The sequence below is a fragment of the Chelonoidis abingdonii genome, chromosome 7 (genome assembly GCF_003597395.2).
Source record: "Chelonoidis abingdonii isolate Lonesome George chromosome 7, CheloAbing_2.0, whole genome shotgun sequence".
In the NCBI taxonomy this organism is placed as follows: Eukaryota; Metazoa; Chordata; order Testudines; family Testudinidae; genus Chelonoidis; species Chelonoidis abingdonii.
In genome coordinates this window covers 24,600,263-24,625,581 of record NC_133775.1, presented here as the reverse complement: position 1 = coordinate 24,625,581, position 25,319 = coordinate 24,600,263, and the positions used below count along the sequence as shown (strand labels likewise).

General features: G+C 41.0%; 1 protein-coding gene, 1 long non-coding RNA gene and 2 other non-coding genes across 9 annotated transcripts; 1 reads left to right on the top strand and 3 right to left on the bottom strand.

Annotated features, from left to right (window-relative positions):
• Positions 1–2,834: 2,834 nt before the first annotated feature.
• RABGGTB (Rab geranylgeranyltransferase subunit beta) lies at positions 2,835–21,319 on the bottom strand. Of its 6 annotated transcripts, none has more exons than XM_032782158.2 (9): positions 21,092–21,319; positions 20,057–20,164; positions 14,449–14,646; positions 11,916–12,021; positions 9,984–10,036; positions 9,734–9,844; positions 8,262–8,387; positions 7,298–7,447; positions 2,835–4,589 (listed from the first exon to the last, which is right to left on the bottom strand). In XM_032782158.2, exons 1-9 carry the CDS (start codon positions 21,092–21,094, stop codon positions 4,449–4,451), a joined length of 996 nt encoding a protein of 331 aa, XP_032638049.1. In that variant the 5' UTR covers positions 21,095–21,319; the 3' UTR covers positions 2,835–4,448. The 6 variants fall into 6 exon arrangements, with proteins under 6 accessions (XP_032638049.1, XP_074923829.1, XP_074923828.1 ...); XM_075067728.1 differs by lacking the exon at positions 21,092–21,319 and adding an exon at positions 20,914–20,994 and having other exon boundaries at positions 14,449–14,669; XM_075067727.1 differs by lacking the exon at positions 21,092–21,319 and adding an exon at positions 20,914–20,987.
• LOC116825866 (small nucleolar RNA SNORD45) lies at positions 13,260–13,344 on the bottom strand. The gene has a single exon (XR_004373938.1). It is a non-coding gene; the product is annotated as a small nucleolar RNA SNORD45 (small nucleolar RNA).
• LOC116825867 (small nucleolar RNA SNORD45) lies at positions 19,785–19,867 on the bottom strand. Its single transcript, XR_004373939.1, has one exon. It is a non-coding gene; the product is annotated as a small nucleolar RNA SNORD45 (small nucleolar RNA).
• An 84-nt stretch (positions 21,320–21,403) lies between the features above and the next one.
• Positions 21,404–24,345, top strand: LOC116825855 (uncharacterized). Its single transcript, XR_012656239.1, has 2 exons — positions 21,404–21,715; positions 22,196–24,345. It is a non-coding gene; the product is annotated as an uncharacterized LOC116825855 (long non-coding RNA).
• The last annotated feature ends 974 nt before the right edge of the window (positions 24,346–25,319 follow it).

Below are 25,319 nucleotides of genomic sequence, written 5' to 3'. Positions count from 1 at the left end.
ATTTTGAGATGTTCTATGGTCTGTACTATACTGGAGATTAGACTAGATGATCACAATGGACCCTTCTGATCTTGAACTCTGTGAATCCCTGGCCATCACAGACCAGGCCTCCTTTATTCCTCCCCTGCTGCCACAGCCCCTATCATAAGCATAATTCCTAATTCTGAACCTTAGAGTCCAAAAGGTGGGTGCTTGCATGAAACCTCCAAGCTTAATTACCAGCTTAGATATGATAGCGCTGCCACCAGCCAAAAATTTCCAGTGTTTGGCTCACTCTGGTCTCCCCAAAACCTTCCTTGGGGGGACCCCAAGACTCAGATGCCCTGAGTCTTACCACAAAGGGAAATAACCCCCCTCTCTGCTTTCTTTACCTCCTCCCCGGAGCTCCCCTCTGTGGGTTATCCTGGAAGATTACTGTACTTAAACTCCTTGAATTACAAAACAGAGAGGCAATTTACCTTCCCCCCTCCTTCTTTTTCCCCTCCCAGTCTTTCCAGAGAGAGACGCGTAATCCTGGCACAGGGATTTCTATCCTAGAGCCTCACTTAGAAAAGAAAATCAACAGGTTTTTAAAGAAAAGCTTTATATAAAAAGAAAGAAAAGACAAAAAAATGCTCTCTGTATCAAGATAACAATATTAAAACATGGCAATTTTTACAGAAAAATATGAATAAACAGCCTTATTCAAAAAGAAATACAATTTAAACATTCCAGCAACTACACACATGTAAATACAAAAAAAAAAACAATAAAAGCCTACTGTTTTTTCTACCTTTGTATTCACAACTTGGAAACTGAAGATTAGAAGCTTGAAGATAGAAAGATCCCTCTCATAGCCGAGAGACAGACAAAAGACACACCCCAAAAACTTCCTTCCCTGAGCTTTGAAAAATCCGGTTTTCTGATTGGTCCTCTGGTCAGGTCTGTGGTTCCCTTTGTTAACCCTTTACAAGTAAAAGAAACATTAACCCTTAGCTATCTGTTTATGACAGCCCCCTTCTTCCATGCCCTCGGTGCCCACAGGATTCACTGTTGGTCTTCAAGGAGGGAAGTGGTCTTTTTCCCTCAGCCTCCCCTCTGGAGGCTTTGGGGTCAACCAGCTGGCCAGCTCCCCATCTGCTTTCTACAGGGGGCCCTAAGGAGAGGCTATTGCTTCCCCAGTGAGACCAGCCCATCTGGTTCTCAGTGAGTTAAGAGACTCACTTCAGACAGGCAGCACCTGCTCCAGGAGAGCCCTCAGCAGCTCCTCCTTATTCCTGAAGGAATTGTGTGCCAAAAAAGTAAAAATTCTGCCAATATTTTTTAATTCTGCAAAATTTATCAATAATTTGGAGACTCAAACATGGCAGTGGGGCGCACAGGCCACTGGCTGCATGCAGGTGAGAGATCACCCTGCAGCCCATCCCACACCCAGGACAGGGACTCACTGGTAAGGCTTCACCTCACCCTGACACAGCACAAGGGCTGGGCCTGCCTCTCTATGCCAGGCGCACTGCTTGTGGACAGGCAGGCTAAGCCCAGCAGGATCCCAGTGTAGAGGGGATCCAGATCTGAAGTGAGAGGGTTCTGTGTGGGTGGCTCAGTGAGGGATCTGGATGGACAGGGGTTCATGGGGTGCAGAGTTCTGGGTTTGGGGGCAATGAGACTGTGCAAGGGGATCCAGGTGAAGGTGGTTGGGGTTCAGCAGGGAAGGTCTGGTGTGGGGGCCTCAGTATTGAGTGTAGGTGCATCTGGTTGGGGCTTGGGGGGGTAGGCATCTGGGTGGGGGAGACTCATCAGCATAGTCCAGGTGCAGGGTGAGTGGAGTTCACTGGGGTGGGGGTGAGCCTACTTAATGGAGCCCCTGCTGCTGAGGGGACACTGCATGCTGGTTCCCGCTTCTCCCCCTAGTCTGCTACCCCTTTCTCCTATCCCCTACCCCTCTCCCCTCACTCCCACATCCCCGTCTGTCCAATCCCATCTGGCTTCCTTCCCTACTGCCTCTTCCCCTCACCCACCACGTGCACTCACCATTGTACAAAAAAAAGGATGGCTCCCAGCACACATAGAAGAGCCTAACGAGCACTAGGACCCATGAGGTGGCATCCAGCTGCAGAGTCCATCTTTTTAATCTCGCCTCATAATGCTGTTCCATAACATTAATCGTGTGTTGCCTGTCTCTGTACCTTTTCCAATTCTAATGCATCTTTCACATGAGGCAACCAGTACTGCACCATATACAAGGTGTGGGAAAACCATAAATTTATAAAGTGTCATATTTACTATCTTATTTATCCATTTCCTAATGGTGCCTAACATTTTTGATTGCTGCTGCAGATGTTTTCAGAGAAATTTTCTACTATTACTCCAAGATTTCTTGATTAGCAAGAGCTAATTTAGACACCATGATTTTGTATGTACAGCACTTAACACTGAATTCCATCTGCCTTTTTTTGCCCAGTCACCTAGTTTTGTGAGATCTCTTTGTAACTCTTCACTGTCAGCTTTGATCTTCACTATCTTGAGCAATTTTGTATTGTCTGCAAATTTTGGCACCTGTTCACCCTTTCCTAGATGATTTATCAAGATGTTGATCACTGGTCCCAATATAGATCCCTGAGGAATACCACTATTTCCCTTTCTACATTTTGAAAATGGCCATTTATCCAACCCTTTGGTTCTGGTGTTAACCAGTTACTGATCCATGAGAGGACCTTCCTTCTTACCACAAAATTCTTATGTAGTTCTAGGACATTAGTAACTATGCTGCAATGAATTGTGTGTTTTCAATACATGCACTGAAGGATATTTCAGTATGAAGTTGTGTAAAAATATCAATAAATTATAGAAACAAGTGTGTGAAAACATTTAATAAAGGATCTCTACATGCAAAGACAAGCTGTCACCAAAGACAGTACTAATATCTTACTGTAATTCCACAAAGTGAGCTGAAAATCTTAACATTTAACAAGATAAAATGAGGTAGTTAATGATACCAATGCACTCTGCTCTGAAACTAAGTACTTTAACTTCAACATGTTGTAAAGGACAACTAATTTTCTTCACTGGATGATTTATTGATGGAAGATTATATCTCATTCAGTTTACAGATAAATGAACGTGTGTAATGATACATTGCTGGATTAACTACAATATACAGTACCAGAATCTTTCCAAAAATTCTATATAATATTGTAATTAAAGTGGAAGAATATATTTAAACAATGACTAATTAGGATACTAGTTTGCTTTGTAAATCTAAAAGAACCATCGTTAATTTAGAAAAAAAAATAGTTTGACTGGCAAAAAGGCTTTTAAAGAGAAATAACCTTAAAATAAGCCAATTGAAGTAAGGACTAGTGCTCTGCATTGACCATTCTATTAAAAAATGGAGAACTATTTTGAAAAATCTTTTTAGGACATCTTTAACTATAAATAAGCTAGGGGACTGTTAAAGCCTACTTTTTCCTTCACAATTACCTTTAATATGATCCAACTGGAATTTCATTTAGTTCTTCTCAGTCAGAACATGGTGGGCAGATGCAAACACAATGCTACGGGATGTAAAACAGAGGCACTTCAAGCACTCCAAAGACAAAACGATTTCATCCTTCAGAAAAAATATTTCATAGCTACTTTTATTTTTGATATTATTTCTTTCACAACTATTTTCTCAAGTGCTAATGAAGTAGTAATTCATATCAATGACAAATTTTCAATTAGCAGCACATTTGGCAAATCATACTACTGTAGAGAGGCGATCTGTAGAATGCTTATTACCTGCAAGTCTCAATCTACACTCAACACAAATGATATTGTATTTCCAGTAGTAAAAATATTTTCTTTAATAAAGGACTTTACTGGTGGGTAACAACTGTATTTGCTGAGAACAAAAACCTTTACGCTTATCAATTGCTATGAGAAGAAAACTATCAGTATTGGATAAAAATGATGGTATATCCTAAACAGGATGTTTTAAATGCACAGTTGTCCACTAACATCAAAGTGTTCTAACTACTGGTATCTTTTCTCTGCTTCTCTTAAATACAGTGCTCAGGGCAATTCACTGTCAAGACATGCTTATATTATCAAGACAATATTTTGTGATTGATGTAGGAAATACAAAAAAATCAAGTCGTTCCAAGTACTCTATTACTGTGACTAATATGCTGCTGTTTTGAGTTAGTGTACAAACAGATCCCACAGGTCCACATATTTAGATGCAGATAAAAATGTTTCTTCATCTGTTACAGAACCTGCAATACATATAACATCCACATAATTTATTTAAACAAGCCATTTTGACACAATCCACGGACAAAGTGACAAGGTTTATTGTACAGTGATAATTTCTTACTGTACTGATGTAAACACATTAAAATGAAAAATATATGCAAGTGTGTTTGAGATGAGTTTCAACCAACAAAATCAGAGCAGCTGAGCATAGCAACTTTTTGCTTCTGTAAGGTCTAGCTCACAAGTTCAGGCTGTACATTTATTCTTTGAAGGATGTCTTCAGGCATACAGAAAACAGGACTGACAGGCTTAATTTGTTCATCTCCTAACAATGATAGACCAGCAATTCCAAATAAGGTGTGAAAAGGATCCACCTGGAAAAAAAAAATTAAGAATTTATACACACTGACAACTAAAACCCTTTGGATGAGTTTACAGTGAGACAGTAAGATGACTGAGTTGCTAGAAGAGACTGAGAAAGCTCAATGGTGGTTGAATATTTAATTTCAGAGAACAATGGAAGTGCACAACTTCCTGGTTTTTAGTATGCAATTACTTTAAAATATCAGAAGTAAATATTCACACACATTAAAAGAAAAAAATAGCCAGCTTCAAATTTGTATACATTTAGCATACAACTTTGAGATGTTTGAATTAATGATGTTTGTTGCCACCAGAAATTTTTTTAAACCTGAACTCAACAGTACACATGTAGATAATGGAAAAAGTCTGACAGCTCTTTCCACCAGTTCCTGTATGCATTATTACAACATGGTAAATCTAGTTCCTCATGATTTTACTATCTATAATGTAAAAGTTCCATGCTAACCTGAAGATCTAAAAGCAGCTCTGCCATAAACTCCATTTTTTTTACTCAACATTATATTGCTCTTTGGCAATCTCTCCGAACATAGAGCTGTGCTGACAGGTCTTAGAGGGGGCCAAAGGGACTTGAATACACAACTGAAGGAAAAATGGGGCATAGGAGAAGAGAAGACATAGGTAGGAGGTAATTCTCTGAGATTTAGAGATTCCTTCACGAGATACGGAACGGATTTTCCAGAAGGCTGCTATACAGTTTGCATATCCCTATACACACAACATAGAAGGCTACTTAAACCCTTAGGCTGAAGGTATGCCTTCAGTGATGTAGCGTGCATCCTCACTGCAAAGTGGGCATTGTCAGCCCTAGTAAAAACAGAAATCAGGGCTCTAACCTACACCCCCAGCTGTGCCAGCTAGCCCAAACTGAGAGCACCACTTAGCTCAGGTGACAGGATGATGTGTGTGGACAATACCCAAGTAGAAGCCTGAGCTAACTCTACGCTAAAGACAAACCCTTAGGACCTAGTTCACAGCTTACTAAAGCTCCTTACATTGCTCTGCAGCGTAAATAAGCGATAAATTAGGTGGAAAAAGCCCCTTGCGTATACCATCTGCACAGGAGGTCTCATTGGTTAGTTTACAGCTGGCTTAAGGGCTCTACACTGATCCAGCTACCAGCCTCCCTTTATATTGTCTAAAAGCCCAGCCTCAGACCAAGGCCCTAATGTACTGAACAAAACAATTAAAAGATTGTCCCTTCCTAAAGAGTTGGCATAGCAGGCACATCATAGGAATGTCCAGAATGCACACCACTGGCTATTCTCTGCTTTCTAAGGCCCATACATAGGCCATTAAAAGCCAAATGCAAGCTAAAGGAGCTCTGAGGCTGCTCTAAATTTACACAGGGGCCTCGACAGGCCCCTGCATGGACCCAAAGTTAATGTTACTTTCTAATTCTCCTTAGACACAAAAAAAAGCTTCCTGCTACATGTGTAGAGCTAACTTAGACATGGGCAGGCCCAAGTTGACACATCAAGCCTGAACAAGGAATTGCTGTAACAGCTAACTACTGTGAATATATTTCTAGCAAATAAGGGAGACGGAAACTAACTAAACTCATGATTGTGAGTATTACAGAGACAAAGTGGGTAAGGCAATATAATTTTCTGGACAAACTTCTGCTGGTGAGAGAGAAGCCTTCTAACTACAGAGCTCTTCCTCAGGTCTGGGAAAGGTACTCAGTCTCACAGCTAAATACCAGGCTTTAGTAGCAGCAGTATTCAATTCTTACAATAACTGCCACAACACTTTTATTGATGACCAGATTGTAATTTGACCTTAAATATACTGACAATTTTAATGGGAAATCTTAAATACTATTTTTACCTTCCGTTTTCATGTTTAGTTTACCTAATAGTTTTTGTTTTCACTAAATTTGTCTTCACTAAATTTAGACTAACACATTTGTCTTCACTAAATTCTAAGCCAGTGGTTCTCAAACTGTGGATTGGGACCACAAAGTGGGTCAAGACCTCATTTTACTGGGTTAGGCTTGCTGGGGCCTGGAGCTGAAGCATGAGCCCCACCACCTGGGGCCAAAGCCCAAAGGCTTCAGCCATGAGTGATGGGACTCAAGCTTCAGCTTCATCCCTGATAGGTGGGGCTCAGGTTACAGGTCCCCTACCCGGGCTGAAGCCCTTGTGCCTTGCCCCCCCCCTGCTGAGGTGGCAGGCCTCAGGCGGGCTCAGACTTGTCCTCCCTCCTGGGGTCATGTAGTAATTTGATATCAGTAGGGGGCAATGACGTCTGAGAACCCCTGTTCTAAGCTATAAATATCAAGAGCATATATTCTTAATTTTTTTCAACATCACTTAACTGAAAAAAAATATCAAATTTAACTGGACAAGTCTATTTAAAGGAAACATCTTTAACTTTTACTTCTCTTTTTACTGTAGCATTTTAAAATGCAACAGTTAGAACTGCAATACAGTCTACAATCTTATTAGCCTGTTGCTTTTCAACAAAATGTTTTTTCAGCCATCTGCTGGGGCTTTAAACAGGGAAAGGGTCCTGAATTCTCAGCATGGGGTAAGTCGGCAGATATCGAAGACCATCACATGCTCCCTCAAGGAAACAGATATGCTAAGGTAGCATTACCCTGTTCATACTCATGTACTACCTTTTATACAAAATAAAGCCCTTTGCAAACCTGTAAACTTTGAATTTCAAGCTAAAATATACATTTAAATTAACTTGCCATATCTCCTGGTCTGTCTGCAAATCCTCCAGTCTCCTCATCCTGGCAAGCCAAGATAAAGCAGCGCAATTTCTCTCTGTCAATCCAATGTAGTCTACCAATTATCTTCAGGGATGCTAACACCCACCATGAATAACATACATCTGGTAACTGGCAAATAAATATATTAGTAGAGTATTACATTTTTTAAATACATGGGTTGCAGTAGTAACACTAGGTTTTGTGAAACCACTAGCCATATCATCAAAACATAACTGAGCAGAGTACAAATTTGGAGCACTGCCTCTTGGGCAGAGAACAGAGCTCCTCCACACAGCTTATTCGCAGATGCCCTTCCTCCCCCGCAGCAGGAGAATCACAAGTGTTCTGCTGCTTTTGAAACCTTGCCAGACTCTGACAGGATTTTGGCTCTGAAGAAGAGACTCATTTAAATGGTATTTTCATTTTCATGGCTAAGAGGGACAAGAGACTATGAGAACAGTATCAACCAATAATTTAACAAAAAAACTCTTAAGTTTGAAAGCATTTGTCTGCTGCATCCATTAAGAAAACTAGTGCTAAGAAGTCTCCACTTGCAAGTCAGTCATACCAGATTACATTATTCAACTGATGGACACACACAACATGAGTCCCACAAAAATTATAAATCCAAAGTATTTTTCCGGTTACTTTATGAACGAACATTTATAAAACCTGTAGTATACAGCATTCCTAAAACATCACAATATATCCAGGCCCTGATTCAGCAAGGTATTTTGAGACCTTAAACTATGTTGAGAACATTGCATCTTCTAAAACAAGAGCCAATACTGGATGATACAGTGAAGGAATCAAGATTAAGAGTAAAAACATTTGAAGTTTTACAACAGCCTTTGAAAGTCCATATTTTCCAGAAATTAAAAAAAAAATATTTCTGCTTCTACACCAAGCAGAATAAAAGTTTTTTAAAAAGTGAATCAAATACCTTCTCTGGCCTTCCATTAAGACCCCCCGAGGGTAACTGACGTTCACAAAGCCACCAGCCCAGCAAGTCAGCATTTATTTGGTGCAACTGGCCTGTTATGGCCAGAAATCCTGTGCAACAATAGATCTAAAATTACAGACATAAAGTTCATGTGTATTTAAGAACTAAGTAGCATGTAATAGACTAAATGTAGGAGGATCACAAAGCAGGATTCCATTCTTTCACATCATGCTAATTGTTAAAATAAGCAAGTCAGAAGATTAAGTGTTCAGTTTACAAAGTGAACATACTACTCCACTGTTATGATTTTTTAAATCTTATCAGAAGATAACATTTTACTAATGTACTCCAGTTGTCATTAAAAGCAAAATATAATTTGTAGCATCCTAAAAAAAATCAGATTGAACGTTAAGGTATTTTCTTAATGTATGCAGGACCTTAGAGGAGATTTAGAATTAAAAAAACAACACTATTTTGAGGGGGACTATGACATGTTTAGGTTGTATGTTTCATAAATAATTAAGTTTCTCTACATTAAATGAAAATATAAAAAACTACTCAAACAAGTAAAACCTTCCAAATTACAATACTCAGAACAACTGTGGAAAATGAACAGCTGATTATTGTGATTAGATCTATATTGAAATAGTACTAAAATGGGTTGAAGGTAATTTCTATCAACTGGAGGTTCGGAGTAAGTGTCAGTATGAACTTCATCCAAAGTTAAAGTTACATGTAAAGTTTCTAGAGGAAGTCATACAGGTCATCTTCCTTGGCATTTATCCATTCTTAATGAGCTCTAATACCCCTTCACCTTGCCTCTAGCTAGCCTGTCACCTTAAAAGAAATTCCACCAGCACCATCAAGAAGTTAACGAAGTTACCTCTGCAACATATCAGACTTTAGAATAAAAGGTAAGAGTGGAATCTACAGTAAATTCTACTTGAACTATAACTATCATTGGGCCAAACAAGTATTTTTCCTACCAGAGGGCAAGACATTTGATCAATGCGCAAACCGGTGAAGTACAAAAAGTTCTGATATGCTTAACCTAACAGAAAAAGTAGATGATGTCAAAATTGTACTCTAATCATATTACAAAATTTGAGACTTCCGCCCTAACAAATTTGAATGCTAACTACTTTTTGAACAGTTGCGTGCTTGTCTCTCTTTTGGAACTTAAGCTACATTTTTAACTCATCCTTGTGATGTTTGAAACAAAAATTCACACTATGCAAAACTGTGGTTCTGATATGAATTTTTAGGGACAAAACTCAGCTCCTAGACCTCTTAACAGATCAATTCTGTACTTGTGTCATTTAAAGGAATAAAGTTCTTTACATACATTTAGGAAGTGACAAAACTGCTTCAGTCTGCATTGCTGACAGGTTTTAGAAACAGTTATAAAAATTAGATATTTGAGAATCTCTTGCTAATTTAAAATATTTCAATGTGCAAGCAACAGCACTTACCTGCCCTGCATGTGATTCAGAACCTGGTCTACAACCAAATCCTCCATCAAAGTTCATACAGGACAAAACAAATTCGACTGCTTTTTCCACATCAACAACATCTAGCTTTCCCTGCAAGTCAGAAAAGTCCCTTTAACATTTTATACTACCACCAAGTAAATTATGTATAGCTACTGTAGCATCATTCGTCTGCCATCTACAGAAAACTTAAATATTTGTATCTAATATTCACCCTTATTGTAGAACTTACCAAAAGAGCTAGTGTTGCTGCAGCACAGAAAGAGAATCTGGTATCTATTTCTCCTACAAAGGGGGGGAGGAAAAATAGTATAACTACAGAGAACTAATTTTGATATATGCATGCACACAGACAATGGATGCTATTAAAAAGAACACAGTAAGTCACTAAACATGGGTGTTTCTCTGAATATTAAATAGAAAACACTCCAACACTTTAATCCAATATTTTCCTCCACCAGCCAATACATTCACATTACTTCCCAACAGGATCACACTAAACAAATACAAGAATATCTCTGTGTAACCATGAATTAATAATCCTTTGATCACTTAGTGGTTGCCAAATAAATATCCAGGCTTACTTCAGTTAAGAGAAATTTGTAAATATGCTATTTATTTTTCAGTTTATAAAAGGCACCCAGTGCACAATATGTGCACTGAATAGAAAGAGAACTGGTTGAACAATGTCACCACAGTGATTCATTCACCAGTTAATTACCCGCATTTCCCACTCTCACCTCTTCAATATCATAATCTGAAGGGCACAAAGACTCAGAACTTTGGACAAAGCAAGTTAAAGAGCACTGGACCCTCAAGAATATATCAACATCAGTCTCCACAATACTCAAGGTCTTCAGCTGGTGTGAAGGCACAGATCAAGAAAGAAGGTCTCTCAGGCAAGGTCTACACTAGAAACTTTTGCAAGTATAGTTTCATCAGTTAGAGGAGTGATTTTAATGACATTTCTATAGTGGAAAAAAAGCCCCAGAGTAGATACAGTTATATTGTTTAAAAAAGTGTGTTATTTTGCTAACGGAAAAGGATTACTACTTGGTATAGCGCGTACGCACAGACACGCACAGTTATACAGGCAATTGTGCATGAATGGGCAGTGTGTGTGCACACACGTGTGTGTCTGTGCACGCGCTATACCAAGTAGTAATTCTTTTCCCAGTGTTGATTAGACCATAGTAATTAGAACTCAAGTCAACACTTTAAACTGTATCCCAGATGCAAATAGGGAATGAGTGCAGTTTTTCAGAAATGGTATAATATCCTTGTTGTAGCTCGTATCACCAATCGAGTAGGTAACCAAATTCTGTACTAGCTTTAGCTCCTGAATTTTCCTCAACAGCAGCCTCATTTATAGTGCATTTCAGTAATCCGATCTGAATTTACATTCTTGTTAGTATGTGTCATATCCCTGCCTGTGCATTTTATTACTATATTATGACAAACTGGCTGAAATGTAAAAGTTGGTGCTGAATATGGATGACCATTTTAATACCAACACATAGCTTGCCAACTTCAAATTGATGTTTATGGATTTACATATGTTGAAATATCTTGATCAGTTCATTTTATTAACTGAAAAATGAAACAATGGTTCTGTTGTAACTGATATTCAACAGGATACAATACTGAACTATTAAAATACATTTCATATAAAATAAAAAATACTTTAAAATGTCAATAGAAGAAAAGGTCAACAAACATACTCTTTAAAAATAAAAATCAAATGAGATCAATATTTTTAGAAGCTGTGAATGCAGATACAGATGTGTCATTACTATGCAGAGAGGTAGTTCCTTTTACAAGCAATAAATATATACAACTTATAAATCACTAAACTCTAAGATTAATATCTAGTACAAATTGCACTGAAATGAGAAGGCACTTTCCCATCACAAGCTCTAACAAGTTTTCAGCTTTCAGAAGCTTCTATGAAGGTTGATCAGTTTTTGTTATTTATATCAATTTTTCTCTAAGTTGAGTCATCTAGAAACGCAATGACGTGAATGGCTGTTACACAACGGCTCGTTTTTACAGTGAAGGAAATAAATGCAGTTCATGCATAATACATAGTGAAAAAACATGCAGAGCAACTGCTTCATTATATGAAATACGTCAACCCATTCATGAGATTTTGAAGATATGTTACCCCATTTGTCTCCAGCAAATGATCCATCTTCTTTTTGCAGGCTTTTTACGTAGTCAACAATTTTATTTACATCAACAACATGGAGACTATCATATAAGGTAAGAATCTGCAAAACGAAAATGACTCAAATCAATTACCAGAAGGGTAAAGTTTCCTAGAATTTACCACAGAACCACAACCCTAGTTTTCTTAAAACAAAACACACAACTTCATTTTACTGATGATGAACATAAATCACTAAAATTTTTAACTACCATGAAAGCTTCAGCTAACTGCAACCTACCCAACATTACAAGCTTGATTCCATAAAATTTTAAAATTCCCAAATTAAGGTGAAGATTTCCATGCTTGGTCTCAACACAATCTCTTTCTCCACTTTAAAGTTTTAAACAATCATTTGAGTTAGGCTAGCATCATGGAACATGGTATTGGATTTACTGGTGTCTGATTATGGCTGAATTTTGTTAGGAGAGAAGAAGGTTCTGGGCTTGTAGTAGCATGTATACCTAAGTAATGGAAAGGTGTAGAAAGCTTTTGGATGGGCACATTTTTACAAATATAAATTCAAAAAAGAAATCACAATTTAAGAACCGTCAGACTTTAAAAGTATAGACTAGTCCTCAATAAGAAGCACATGCTTGGTAACAGTGAGAAGAATTTTAAGTTATGAAATTTTTAGTTAAATCATATTATAGGAAATAATGCAAGTGATTCATTCTATAGAGGTTTTTCCAAGAGCTTTTTTGAGCAGGATTATAAGTGTTGCAATACGCTTTTTAAATTGAAAAAAAAAAAAAACAGAACACAAGACGGCAATGCTAACATAAAGTAGGAGGACAGGAAAAGCAGAAATTAAGCTTCTGATGGTAATCTGCACTGATTTATTATTTTGGATTAGCAGTTTAGAATTCTTAATGTACAATATAAATGAATACAGCATGTACAAGGTGGATTAGTTTAGCATTGCTAAAAGAACCACAGATTTGCATTTCCTGACTATTTCAAATTTGCAAATTTAATTCTCAGTTTAGATTTTTATATTTAGGCTGCAATCTATCGTGGTTTTATCATCTTATAGTAACATCAATATTAAGCATAATGAGTTTACATAAATTGGAAGAACCTCAAGACCTGATTCTCTCTCTATACTGGGTTGGGATCCCTACATACAAATCTTTTGGCTGGCCAGCATGGATAGACCCAAACGAGGTCCAGAATGTGTCATAACCAATTAAGACACTGAGAATAATTTGTGCCCAAATTTATGACAAGCAGAAGTGTGGCTCTCTACCCACAATAGCTGGTACTCACTCAAACTAAAAAGAGTGGGCACAGCAATTTCCTCAGGTCTCAGAGTAATTCTAGAGCTAAAGTGTGATAATCATCAACTTTAGATTCAGGTAATACATGCCAAGACTCATCATTGACCTGCGAAACTCCTGGGCCCCATCTCTCACTACCAGACACATCTACTCTATATTTCATCCTATTCAAGGATTACAACCCACAACACTTCTTCCCTAGAAAACGATCTATGATGCAAGATTATTTAAATGCCATTTAGATACATTTGGTCCCAGCTTGTCAAACTATTTTACACTAACTTCATTCAGTTCTTGTAAGTGTTTAAAACTGGACTGGGTAACATTTTTTGGTATAGAGCAGAGGAAACTTGACTCTACAAGTAGTTAGAACCTAGATCTGTAATGGAGCTAGTGTGTAATCAGGAGGATCTCTGTTGTATCTGCAGCAGACAGGAAGCCGTACATGACTACACCTTCACTTGAAAGACGGCTTTACATTATTAGGTGAATTTGAGTAGGCAGGAAAGTTGGGAAAATACTATGGTATACGTTGGCTCAGAATGACAAGATGCACTTTGGTCAACCTCTGTGCGTGAGGCCCCAACACCACAAAAGAAAGTGTCTAATAGCTTACAATTTAAAAAAAAAAAAACCTACATCAATGTTTTACTTCTCAAATTTGTATTGCTATACTAGTAAGCTTTAAAACAGAAGCTTCCCAATTAAAAGTTTCAATTCAGGCACTACACACAAAGTGGAAAGGGAAACATTCATCTCTACTAGCTTTAAAGAAATTGGGTTCATATATCCTTATTATACACGTGCCTTCTTATTTTCCCCAAAACAGGTTGACACAATTCAACATAATTCTTGTAGTCTTTTTGAAAACTAGACTATTCTATTTCTTTAGAAAATAAAACATTACTGTAGTTAGACGTTTGCACATGAAGCACATGATCATTGCCTGAAGGTGACAAGCTGCTGCATCTTGTGCTTTCCAACTTGGTGCATTATACATGTCTAACTTGCAATAAACTTATTAGCGAATTCACAGAACTAAATCTATAAGTTAACAATTTTTCTAATGAACAAATCAGGTTCAAATAAAGCCTTTCAATGTGCCAGCAGAAAAATGAAATACTTTGGTGGTATCTAGAACAGTTAAATAAATATATTAAGTTAAGCAGCTGTTTTCACTTCTTCCAATATTTTCTTTTCAATATATTTACCTGGACAGCGCTAAGGGTATATAAAAGGTGAGGATCGTGACCTATACTGGCACTTATTCCACCGCACTCATGTTGACATGATTTGATGAATGCTAGAATTTCTTCTTTGGTCATTCGTTGCAGCTGTCCCATGAGATCCATTACAGTCAGTCCCCAGTAGACACCACTCATCCTCAAATATTCCGACATACAGTACTCCTAAGTAGTACAGAATTTTAGTTCTTAAGCAGACAAAGATATATAAACAAGTAGAGCCCTGCTTGGATACAGAAATTTGGATCCACAGCCAATCTGCAAAGATGTTAACAATACAACTGCATCCACAGATGCATATAGCCACAGATAGAATGCAGGTATCTGTGGATTTGCAGGGCTCAGTGTAACGTACAGAATTTCAGAATTTACAAGTTCTCTGAACTAAAGATCTAGCCATTACTAAATCCTCCCCATTCAACCAACAAGCCAAGTTATACTTTATTCTAAGTTGTTTACTTAAGAAATATAAGCTTTCTAAGCTGGCTAAGATACTGCAACTGAGTCAGTGAATTTCTGCCTTTTACTCAATATTTCCATTTTAGATGACTGAGGCATAAGGTCAAGTTACTTGCCCACATTTACGCAGCAAGATAGTAGCTCAGACCAGATCATAAGTTACGGTCTTCTTGGCTCTGGTCCTTTGCTCAAGTTAATAAACCAAATGATTCCCTCAAAGTAACAGCCTAACATTCAGTTAAGTACATAACTGCCATTTCCCAAAATCAAAGCAAAGCAACTTAGAGTAACAGGAAGAGAAAAACTCATCTATTGTAGCTTAATATATTGTTATAAAATCTTTCTTGATCAGCATTACCTATGATTTTTCATATTGTATTATAAAATTCCATAGTAATTTATGTATTTTCTTGCTACAGCTGAGCAGGAGAGCGAAACCATACACATGGCAAAAGAGAAGGCAGGTTTCAGTCGGAGGTACCACACTTTAAAACGTAATTGAGACCATCTTGTTGGGAGACCTGTCGTATTTAAACATCTAATTTTATTTTTCTGTACATTTTCTCTGGGTAGCCTTATGAATATCAGATATTTATAACTGGCTTAAAAAACCCGAAGCACAACTGCTACAGATTACTTTGGGAAATGTACTAACTGACTAGACTGTCCAATTCACTTAGTTTGTAATTCTATTAAAAAACTTATCTAAGCAGTACTACTGAGTAGGACACAAGAGATTAATTTAATAAAGAATTATGCATTATATGCCCAGTTGAAATCATAAGCCTGCCCAATATTGTAACACACATCACATGGCTAAACTAACAATGTCATTTTCTACTTAAACATTGCTCCCAGAACTGACCCTAACATGCCAAGATATTTCTCCAGCATACTGAAGATTGTTAAAGAATATCTGTATTTGAAAGGATCTGCAAGTACTCATTCCCAAGAGAAAATTCCTCATGTTTTGGTATTTCTGGCACAAAGGTTAAAGCCAGATCATTGGGGGACTTGAAAGTGGAACACTAAAATCAAGCCAGACCGAAACAAAGAAACATATGAGGTTCAATAATTAGAGCTGGTCAGGAATTTTCCAACAAAACAGTTCCGTCGAAAAAGCCAATTAACTGAACCAGATGTGTTTCAAAACAACAGTCTGCTTTGACAAACTTGCATCACAGACTTCCTGGTGGGTTGCTGTGGAGCCTAGGGTCCCAGGATCTCAGATAGGTAAGCCAAGTGGACTACTTGAGCTGGGAACCTGGTTCAAGGGCAGTCCCATTATGCAAGGCTTCCAGGGCTTCTTGCCATGGAGTCAAGACCTGAAAGCCCTGGCTCTAATAAGGGTTTCTCTGATGCAGATACAGGAGGGAACCAGGGTTCTCAGGGCTTCCAGGATCCCTGCCATGGAAAACCCACTGCATCCTGACCTCTCAAAGTTTATCTACGCTGCAAACAAACAAAAAACCCAATCCACAGCTATAAACAGGGCCCTACCAAATTCACAGTCCATTCTGGTCAATGTCATGGCTAGAGGGTTTGATCAATTTAAAGATTTTAGATGTTTATATCTGAAATTTCAGGGTGTTGTAACTGTTGGGCTCCCGACTCAAAATGGGATAAGGTGTGTGTTTGTGGGGGGGTCCATGCCAAGGCGGGGAGGTTTTGTAAAGCTGTTGTAGCGAGGTCCCGAAATTCCCACCCTTACTTCTGTGCTGCCTTCGGAGCTGGGTTCTGAAGACAGCACACGCCCAGCTTACTGCAGTTAGAGGAAGTTCCCAGGGGTGAAGGTGGGTAGGATCTCCCCCAGTGATGCTGGGAGCACCCCTGACAGGGATTCCTAGCTGCTAGTCCACACCAGGGACAGATTAAGGCAGGGGGCCTGGCCAATTTAGGGATCCCCCCGGAAAAAAATCTGTATCCCAGCCCCAGAAGGAGCCCCAGGTCAGAAGCCTCTATCAGATCACCCTGAGCCCTGGAGGGAGCTGCAGGGGAAGAAGCCCTGAGTCTGGGATGCCCCGAAGCTCGGCAGGAATGGCAGCGGGGGGAAGCCCCAAGACAGAGCTGCCTAGAGGCCAAGATGGCAGAAGCAAAAGTCCTGAGCTCCATACCCAGAGGCACAGCAGAAGCCACGAGGAGTGTGTGTGTGTGTGCAACTGTGTTATGGAAGCCCTGATCCCTGGCTGGAGTGGCAGGGGCCAGAAGCTCCAAGCCCAGGCTGTCTGCCCCCTCCACCGCCCTGGCTGCAGCCGTCAGGAGCGGAAGCCCAGAGAGGAGGAAGCCCTGGGCTTGGGGCCAGAGCCGTGTGTGGGGCAAGCCCAGAAGCCGAGGCTGCCCCAGCTGCAGGTACCAGGGGTGAAAACCCCCAGCCTGGCAAGAGACGCTGCAGGAGGAAGCCCTGAGCTTGGCACCTTGACGCAGAGCTGCGGCTGGGGGAAGGCAGAAGGGGAGTGAGAGAGCCCAAAGCCCAGTTCATGGGCTTCTGCAGCAAAGAAGTGAGGGTGTATCACCCTCATTTCTCCACTGCCTCTGGAAGTGGGTCTGATCTCCCCACCAAGAGCAGCCCTGCAGAGAAAGGACAACTCCTGTCCCTCCCCAGCATGGACAGACTAGCATCTAGGAGCTCCAGGCTCTCAGCAGCAGGGGAGATCAGATTTTACCATGACACATTTTTCACAGCCTAGAAATTGGTAGAGTCCTAACTGTAAGTCTCAAAGCTCAGGTCAGCAGATTCAGGCTTGTGTTAGAGTGCTAAAAACAGCTGTGCAGACACGGTCACGCAGGCGGTGAAATCCAGAGATAGGGGTGGGTCTCAGAGCCCAAGAGGCAACATTTTATCGCCACAGGACAAGCCTGAGCTTGTAGACCCAGACTCTTGAGACTTGCTGCCACAGATTTGTTTTTCTGCAGTGTAGATATACCCTGAGGGCTTCCTGCGCACTCCAGCGGATCAAAGCAAGTTGGATATAACGTGGTTTCACCTATAACGCAGTAAGATTGTTTGGCTGCCAAGGACAGTGTTATATTGGAGTAGAGGTGTATTTGTATAGCTGTATTTTTTTTACCTGTCTCTGTTTGTTTGTTAAAAGATAGTTACATGGAATTGTATTTGGAAATGCAGAGTGAAAGCCTGGCCCTAAGGCCAAAGCTCCCAACGATTTCACTGGGACCAGAACGTCACTCCTTAGCTGGCAATTTTGCTGGATGATGCACTGAAAAAGGAAACAAATATTTTGGCCACTCATGAGACAGTGATAAAACAGTGATCTGGGTTCCATGTCAGCGACAGATAGTTGTGGTTATCTTCTCCTACAAAATTCTATAGGAGGGATGAATGACCAACGAACAATATACCAAAAACAGTACTGTTTGTCTTTCATAAAACCAGATAGGGTTTGTTGGGTAAGGTTCACTATTAACAAGACAGAGGTATATGCTGGTTTGCTGGAAGAAATATATGGAAGAGAGAGGGGCATCTGCCTTGTGTTACCTGAATTCCAATGTAAGGGTCCTATGGGAATTTCAGATGCTTTTGAATATACAAACAGCAGCAGCAGATAAGAGTGCTTCCTTTTGTCTATGTCTGGCAAGGACAGCTGCAACTTTGCCTCTCCAATGAATACCTCTGCAATTATCTGTATCCCTTTTACCTCAGACTAGATTATTAAGAACATAAGAACGGCTGTACCAGGTCAGACCAAAGGTCCATCTAGTCCAGTATCTGTCTACCGACAGTGGTCGATGCCAGGTGCCCCACAGGGAGTGAAACTAACAGGCAATGATCAAGTGATCTCTCTCCTGCCATCCATCTCCATCCTCTGACAAACAGAGGCTAGGGACACTATTCCTTACCCATCCTGGCTAAGCGCCATTAATGGACTTAACCACCATGAATTTACCTAGTTCTCTTTTAAACACTTCCCTGGCAAGGAGTTCCAAATGTTGACTGCGTGCTGTGTGAAGAACTTCCTTTTATTTGTTTTAAACTTGCCACCTATTAATTTCATTTGGTGACCCCTAGTTCCTGTATTATGGGAATGAGTAAATAACTTTTCCTTATGCACTTTCTCCACATCACTCATGATTTTATACACCTCTATCATATCCCCCTTTAGTCTCCTCTTTTCCAAGCTAAAGAGTCCTAACCTCTTCAATCTTTCCTCATATGGGACCCTCTCCAAACCCCTAATCATTTTAGTTGCCCTATTCTGAATCTTTTCTAGTGCCAGAATATCTTTTTTGAGGTGAGGAGACCACATCTGTACACAGTATTCGAGATGTGGGCGTAATATGGATTTATATAAGGGCAATAATATATTCTCAGTCTTATTCTCTATCCCCTTTTTAATGATTCCTAACATCCTGTTCGCTTTTTTGACCGCCTCTGCACACTGCATGGACATCTTCAGAGAACTATCCATGATGACTCCAAGATCTTTTTCCTGACCTGTTGTAGCTAAATGAGCTCCCATCATATTGTATGTACAGTTGGGGTTATTTTTTTCAATGTGCATTACTTTACATTTATCCACATTAAATTTCATTTGCCATTTTGTTGCCCAATCACTTAGTTTTGAGAGATCTGTTTGAAGTTCTTCACAGTCTGCTTTGGGCTTAAATATCTTGAGCGTATAGTAGTGTAATACACTGAATTTAAGGCTACACCTAAAACAATATGGAAGTCTCAAAATAGTACCTTTTCTAGTAGAATCCAGATTAAATCCAGTGATGTTGAGGCTCATTACAGCAGGCAAAAAGGCAACTATGGGACATATGTGGTATTTGGGAAGACATAGCACTATAACACAAATTCATCTTAACAAACAAAAGATCACATTTCCTGGGTCTCAGAGTAATTCTAGAGCTAAAGCAATGATCTTCAACTTTAGAGTCAGATAATACATGCCAAGTCGCATCATTGACCAAGGAAAAGCACCATCGCCACCCCTCAGAACAACAGTATCTTTTCTTTTAACCCTTCCCTTTGCATTCAGCCAAAAAGATACCTAACTTCCCAACTCATCACCTGCCAACCTGCTCCTATCAGCGCAGGAAATGGCAAAATATATCACTTATCAGAGTATTATCAATAGTGAAATAAGCAAATACCTACATAATCGTCTTTCTTTGCACCATAAGAAGCTATGTAATCTGCATGTTTCTCCAAAAACAACGTGCTTGGTGCATCAGGTTTTATAACGACATCCTTTTGTGGTGTTCCCTTTTTTAAAAAGAAACAAAAAGTTAAGTTGTATTATCAATCTAAAGAGACCTCAATACCTGATTTTTAATAAACCGATTATTGTTACAAATAACAATTAAGTTGATTGTAACAGAATGGAGAACAATTAATCCATGTTATGTGTACCTGTTGAAGCTCAATATTTGTCAGCACTTCATTTCTTTTAAAACAGACATCTACGTCTGCTTTATTCTTTCCAGATAAAATTTATTTGACAGAGCAAAGTCTATAAGTAAAAACTTCGATAAGTTTACATTTTCACTAACCCAGATAAACATTAACCAAACTAAAAATTATTTAGAAAACCGAATTCCCCTCCTTACCGCCCATGGCAATCAAGGGGGCGCTCTGCAGCGAATCCATGCGGACGGGTTAATAGCGAACCGCCTACGCTTCACGTGGCTGGGCCTGGGCCTCGTGCACATCGCGGCCCCGATTCCAAGTCAGGATCGCTCAGCTCAGCGCTCAGATTCCAGCCCCCAGCCTGCCCCTAATCCCTGCCGCCTCCGCAACGTCAGCCTGGGATCGCCCGGCACTGCCCAGTTACACATCCCGAGTCCCTCACAGGCCGGGACCGAGGACAATCCCCGCACCCCCGTCTCCATCTCTAGCCCAGGCCCCATCGCAGCCCTCCCCCCGACCACGTTACTCCAACGGCCGCCGCCCCGCTATCCGCGCGCTTGCGCCCCGCTAGGCTGCCCGCGGGCGCCGGGCTCTACAACCGTTACCGCGAGGCGACGCCTCCCGCGCTCTGCAGCGAATCATCTGGTCCAGGAGCGACGGGAGCCAACCGCGCTCGCCAGGCGGAGGCCGGTGATCCGGCCGGACACTGAGACCCGACCGAGCGGACGGGGAGGGAGACCGCCCGGAGAAGCCCGCACCACGCGGCAGGAGCGAGCCACCCACCATCTTAGCAGCCTCCACCGCACGCGCCACCAACCGTCTGTCCTACGGGCGGGGTCGCGACTAGTCGAGCGGCAGAAGGCGGTGCCCCTGCCGGCCTCTCAAGACCCCGCCATAGCTGTCTATGGCGCTGCCTGCGCAGCCTGGTTACTCTGAACAGAGCTCCTCGTAGACCCAGCGGTGCAGCGCCCTGACTAGCAACGAACCGACTCCGCTTAGGTGCGCACGCGCTGCCCGCCCCGGAGGACCCCGGCTGACCGGCGCCGCCTGCACAACAGAGAGCGACCACGTGGGGCTCATGGGGGGGTCTTGCGCAGTTGCGCGGGAGGGACCAGGAGGGTGAGGCTGCGCCCAGCTGCAGCCACGTCAGGCATCGGCTTGAGCCCGGCGCACGGCGTCCGCCGTCCTTTCTCGACGGGAACCAGGCTCAGCGCGCGTCAGTGTCCGCGCTGGGCGCAGCGCAGACAGCTCAGCGGTCCGGTGGTGGCACCGCCAGCAGAGCCACCTAGCCGGCCCGCTGCCCCGACGTACCGTTAGCCCCTTCTGCCCAGGGAGGGACACTGCTCGTCACTCCCGCAGTGTTAGAGAGAGCGAGACTTTTTCGGGGCATTGTGGCTTCCTTCTAAGGTATACAAATATTTTTCGTTTCAATCTCTAATCCTACCCCCCACAGCTTTTTAAATTTTGGATGCTTGGGGGCAGGGGAACATTAAACAGCATGTCAGCGCACATGATCCACGGGACTCACTTTTTATGTGCGTGGCAGGTAGGAGGGAGCCTCACAAGTCATTACATTCGTCAGAGAGAAATGCCGTATAAGGTAATATGTAGTGCTGGAGCCATGTTTTTCCCAGGATATTAGGGAGGCAAAGTCAGTGAGCTAATATCTATTGAACCAATATCTGTTGGTGAGAGTCAAGCTTTTGAGCTTACACAGAGCTCCTCTGCAGGTCTGGGAAATGTACTCAGAGCATAGAAGCTAAATTACTAGTAGGAGACGTCTGAGCTGCTGTGCAGACCAGAATTCAGGGCCCAAACAGAATTTTTTTTCTCCCCGAAAATACATTCTGCTGGACAAGTACTGCAGTTGTGTTTTTTGTCCACTAGCGGCTGCTGTGGCACTAGAAGAGAGAAGTCACTCCCAGGTGTGAGCAAAGATGGGAAAGAAGAGGCTGTGTTCCTCACAGTGCCCTGGCCATGGGTCCAGGTCAGGAGGCACAGGAATTGGAGGGACGGATGAATGGATGGACAGCATAGGGCACATAGGTGGGTCATAGACTTGGGTTCAGAAGGATTACTGGGAAGGGAGAGAGTGGGATGGGCTGAAGGGGAATGGGGGGGTGCAGAAACACATGGGGAGGAGTGGTGGCTGACTGGGGCAAATGTGTCTGACTGAATGAGAGAGGCTAGGGGTCAGCCAGGGTTGACATGGGGGAGACTTCCTAACAATCCTTCCCCACCCCCAAAAAAACTTGTTCCGTACTTCTCCCACCCACACTCAACAACCCAGCAAGTTCACAACCAGGTTCCTTCCCAGCAATTACTTCCCTCTCTCTCAGCTCCTCAATTATCCTAACTCTCCCAAGCCTTTGCACTGCTTCTGAGGAGTGCAGGAAATATGTTTCTGTATTGTTCTTTAAATTATTACTCAAGATTCTATATTAATATGCCTACTATGGAACCTATTTGTTCTGAATCTTTTTTGTTGTTGTCTGTAGTTGCTGACAAGTAGTTTGAAATAAATTACCAAAATAATTGGAACTAGTGTGATTGTATTGTGTTATTTTTACAAATAAAATATGTAGAATTTTAAAATACTGCGCCCATAATTTTTAATTTTTTGGCACAGAATTCCTCCAGGAGCACTAAATACAAGGTGGAACAGATTGTTTAGTATAAGTTAACATATCTCAAGGGACCAGTCAAGGTGAAGTGACCTCTTAACACCTCTGCCAACATGGGGCAGGAGGAAGGGAACGCAGCTGGGGGGGTGTCTATTCAGTCCATGATTTTTACTATCTAGCTCTAAATCACCTTCACTGAACAAGGACACCCCACTAGACAAGTAGATCGCACCATGGAACGGGCCACCCAAATACCCCAAGAAAACCTGCTTCAATAAATAAATAAAACCATCTCTGACTGCATACCCTTAATTGTCACCTACCATTCCACTCTGGAACCCATATAGGGGACCATCAAACAACTACAACCCATACTTAATGGGGACCCCATTCTGAAAGAAATCTTTTCTGAACCTACTCTTTCCTTAACCCAGGCCCCTGATTGTTTGCAAAACTAATACTTGTTAAATTACAGGCATCAAAAAGAGTAAGTCTTTCTCTTGGCTTTAGCTACTTAAAGGAACAGGAACTTGAGAAAATCTGCTGTCATTTTATGTGGAATTTCTAGCTCAGGAGTGGAATCAAATGAGAGGTGAGCATTTCTGTGTAAAGTACTGAAAGCTTGAAGAGGACCTGCTGTTACAGTTTTTTTCAAACTTGGTGTAGTCTGCTTGGAGATTGTTCTTCCCTAACAGAAAATACTACTCAGCAAGCTGTACAACTTGACATGTTTGTATTAGAATCTAGAACTCTAGATCAGAAAAGGTGCATACAGTAGAGATTTGGCTCAAAACAAGTAACTATATTCTCTTTGAAGCATCAAATGGAAATGGTGTTCTGCCCTTCCTAACTTAAGCGGTTGTGTAGTCTGTGTGCTACTCAACACTCACTATTTTCTACATCTGAGGTGATTGCACTTGAGAACTGGGAGATGTGATCCTGTGCATGTGATATTCCACAGGCTGCAACCTGAACTGGTGTGTCTCCTTAGGGATGTTTTACACTGCTTTGCCAGTGAATAGCAAGCCCCTGAAGACTCTGCTCACTCACAGCTACCAGCTGGCAAAGTCATTCCCAGCTGAGTACATGAATGCTATGCCCCAGCCATCCATGAATTCCACACAGGACACCCACGTATCCTTGAGTCCCAGCTCCCCCACTCCCCTACACCCACTCCAAATGTGCATCTTGTACTGTAGTAGCCCACTGGATTGTACAGGCTCATATTTAGTCTGTCATTCCAACAATGGGTAATTAATATACACCAATCCTGTTGACCTGAGTAAAGATTTTCTAAACACACACACTGGTTTAGATAAAAAGTTTATTACATGGGGAAAAAGATAGATTTTAAGTGATTATAAGTGGAAAGGTATAAAGTCAGAACTGGTTACAAAAGAAAAAAAGATAAAACTGCAAGCTAATTCCTAAACTTTACCAAGCTAAATAAGATTTGAAGCAAACATAATTCTCACCACACTAGATACTGCAGGCAATTCTCACTTCAGCGCTCCCGGTCTGGATTTCCTTTCAGCCTGGACCATTCCCCTTAGTTTTGAGTTCTTTAGGTATTCATTGATGGTATGAGCAAAGCAATATAATGTGGAGAGGAGAGATGAGGGTCCTGCGGAGGTCACTGCCCTTTATTTTTATACTCACGTCCTCTCTTTTCAGAATATGCCTGGCCCCGCTGTGGGGTAGATAAACAGTCCCCTTTATATGCGAGATCTGCACCATATCTGGGAGGAAATGTGAATTTCTTGTTTACACTTCCCCATTGCTGAAGAATGGCAGTTTAAATAATAGCCCACTTGACTTTATTGACCTGTCTGGGGTTGCTGGGTGTTTTGTCTCTGAAAAACTAGTTTGTGGGTGTTACCCAGAACTACAACATATTTCAGTTACAGTCAAATAGCAAAATCTCAAAATTTTACATCCAGTGATGTTACACACATCTTAATAGGACAATGATGTTCAGCAGATTGAGTTCTAAATGATACCTCGCAAGTCATGCTTTGTCCAAAACGTATCATAATCATATAAAAGTGAATATGGAGTACAGGGTGTCACAGTGTATAATTTATATTTCTTATTTTGATTTGTAAAATATTTTGGGATCCTTAAGGATGAAATGCAGTGTATAACAATATGGTGTAATACGGAGAAAATCCCTAGAAAAAGGGTATTTGAATGTGAATTTTCAGTCTTATAGTTCTTTGTATACATCACCTGAATATGCTGCAGGATTGATGTTTTCCAAGTTAGCAAACTGGCAATTTACAATAACTAAAGATTAAAAAGCTACAAGAAACAATAAATGGCCTGCATGCCAGACTTAGCCTTCCATCAAATGCTCTGGTCAATAATAATAGTAAAAAAAAAAAAAA

Bases quoted from the DNA above. Each gene is read 5' to 3' on its own strand.
- RABGGTB (XM_032782158.2), bottom strand. The intron at 14,647-20,056 runs GTAGGTATTTGC...TGTACTACTTAG, and splicing joins GTGCAAAGAAAGACGATTAT to GAGTACTGTATGTCGGAATA. The intron at 7,448-8,261 runs GTATTTGATTCA...TTTATTTGCCAG, and splicing joins TTAATGGAAGGCCAGAGAAG to TTACCAGATGTATGTTATTC.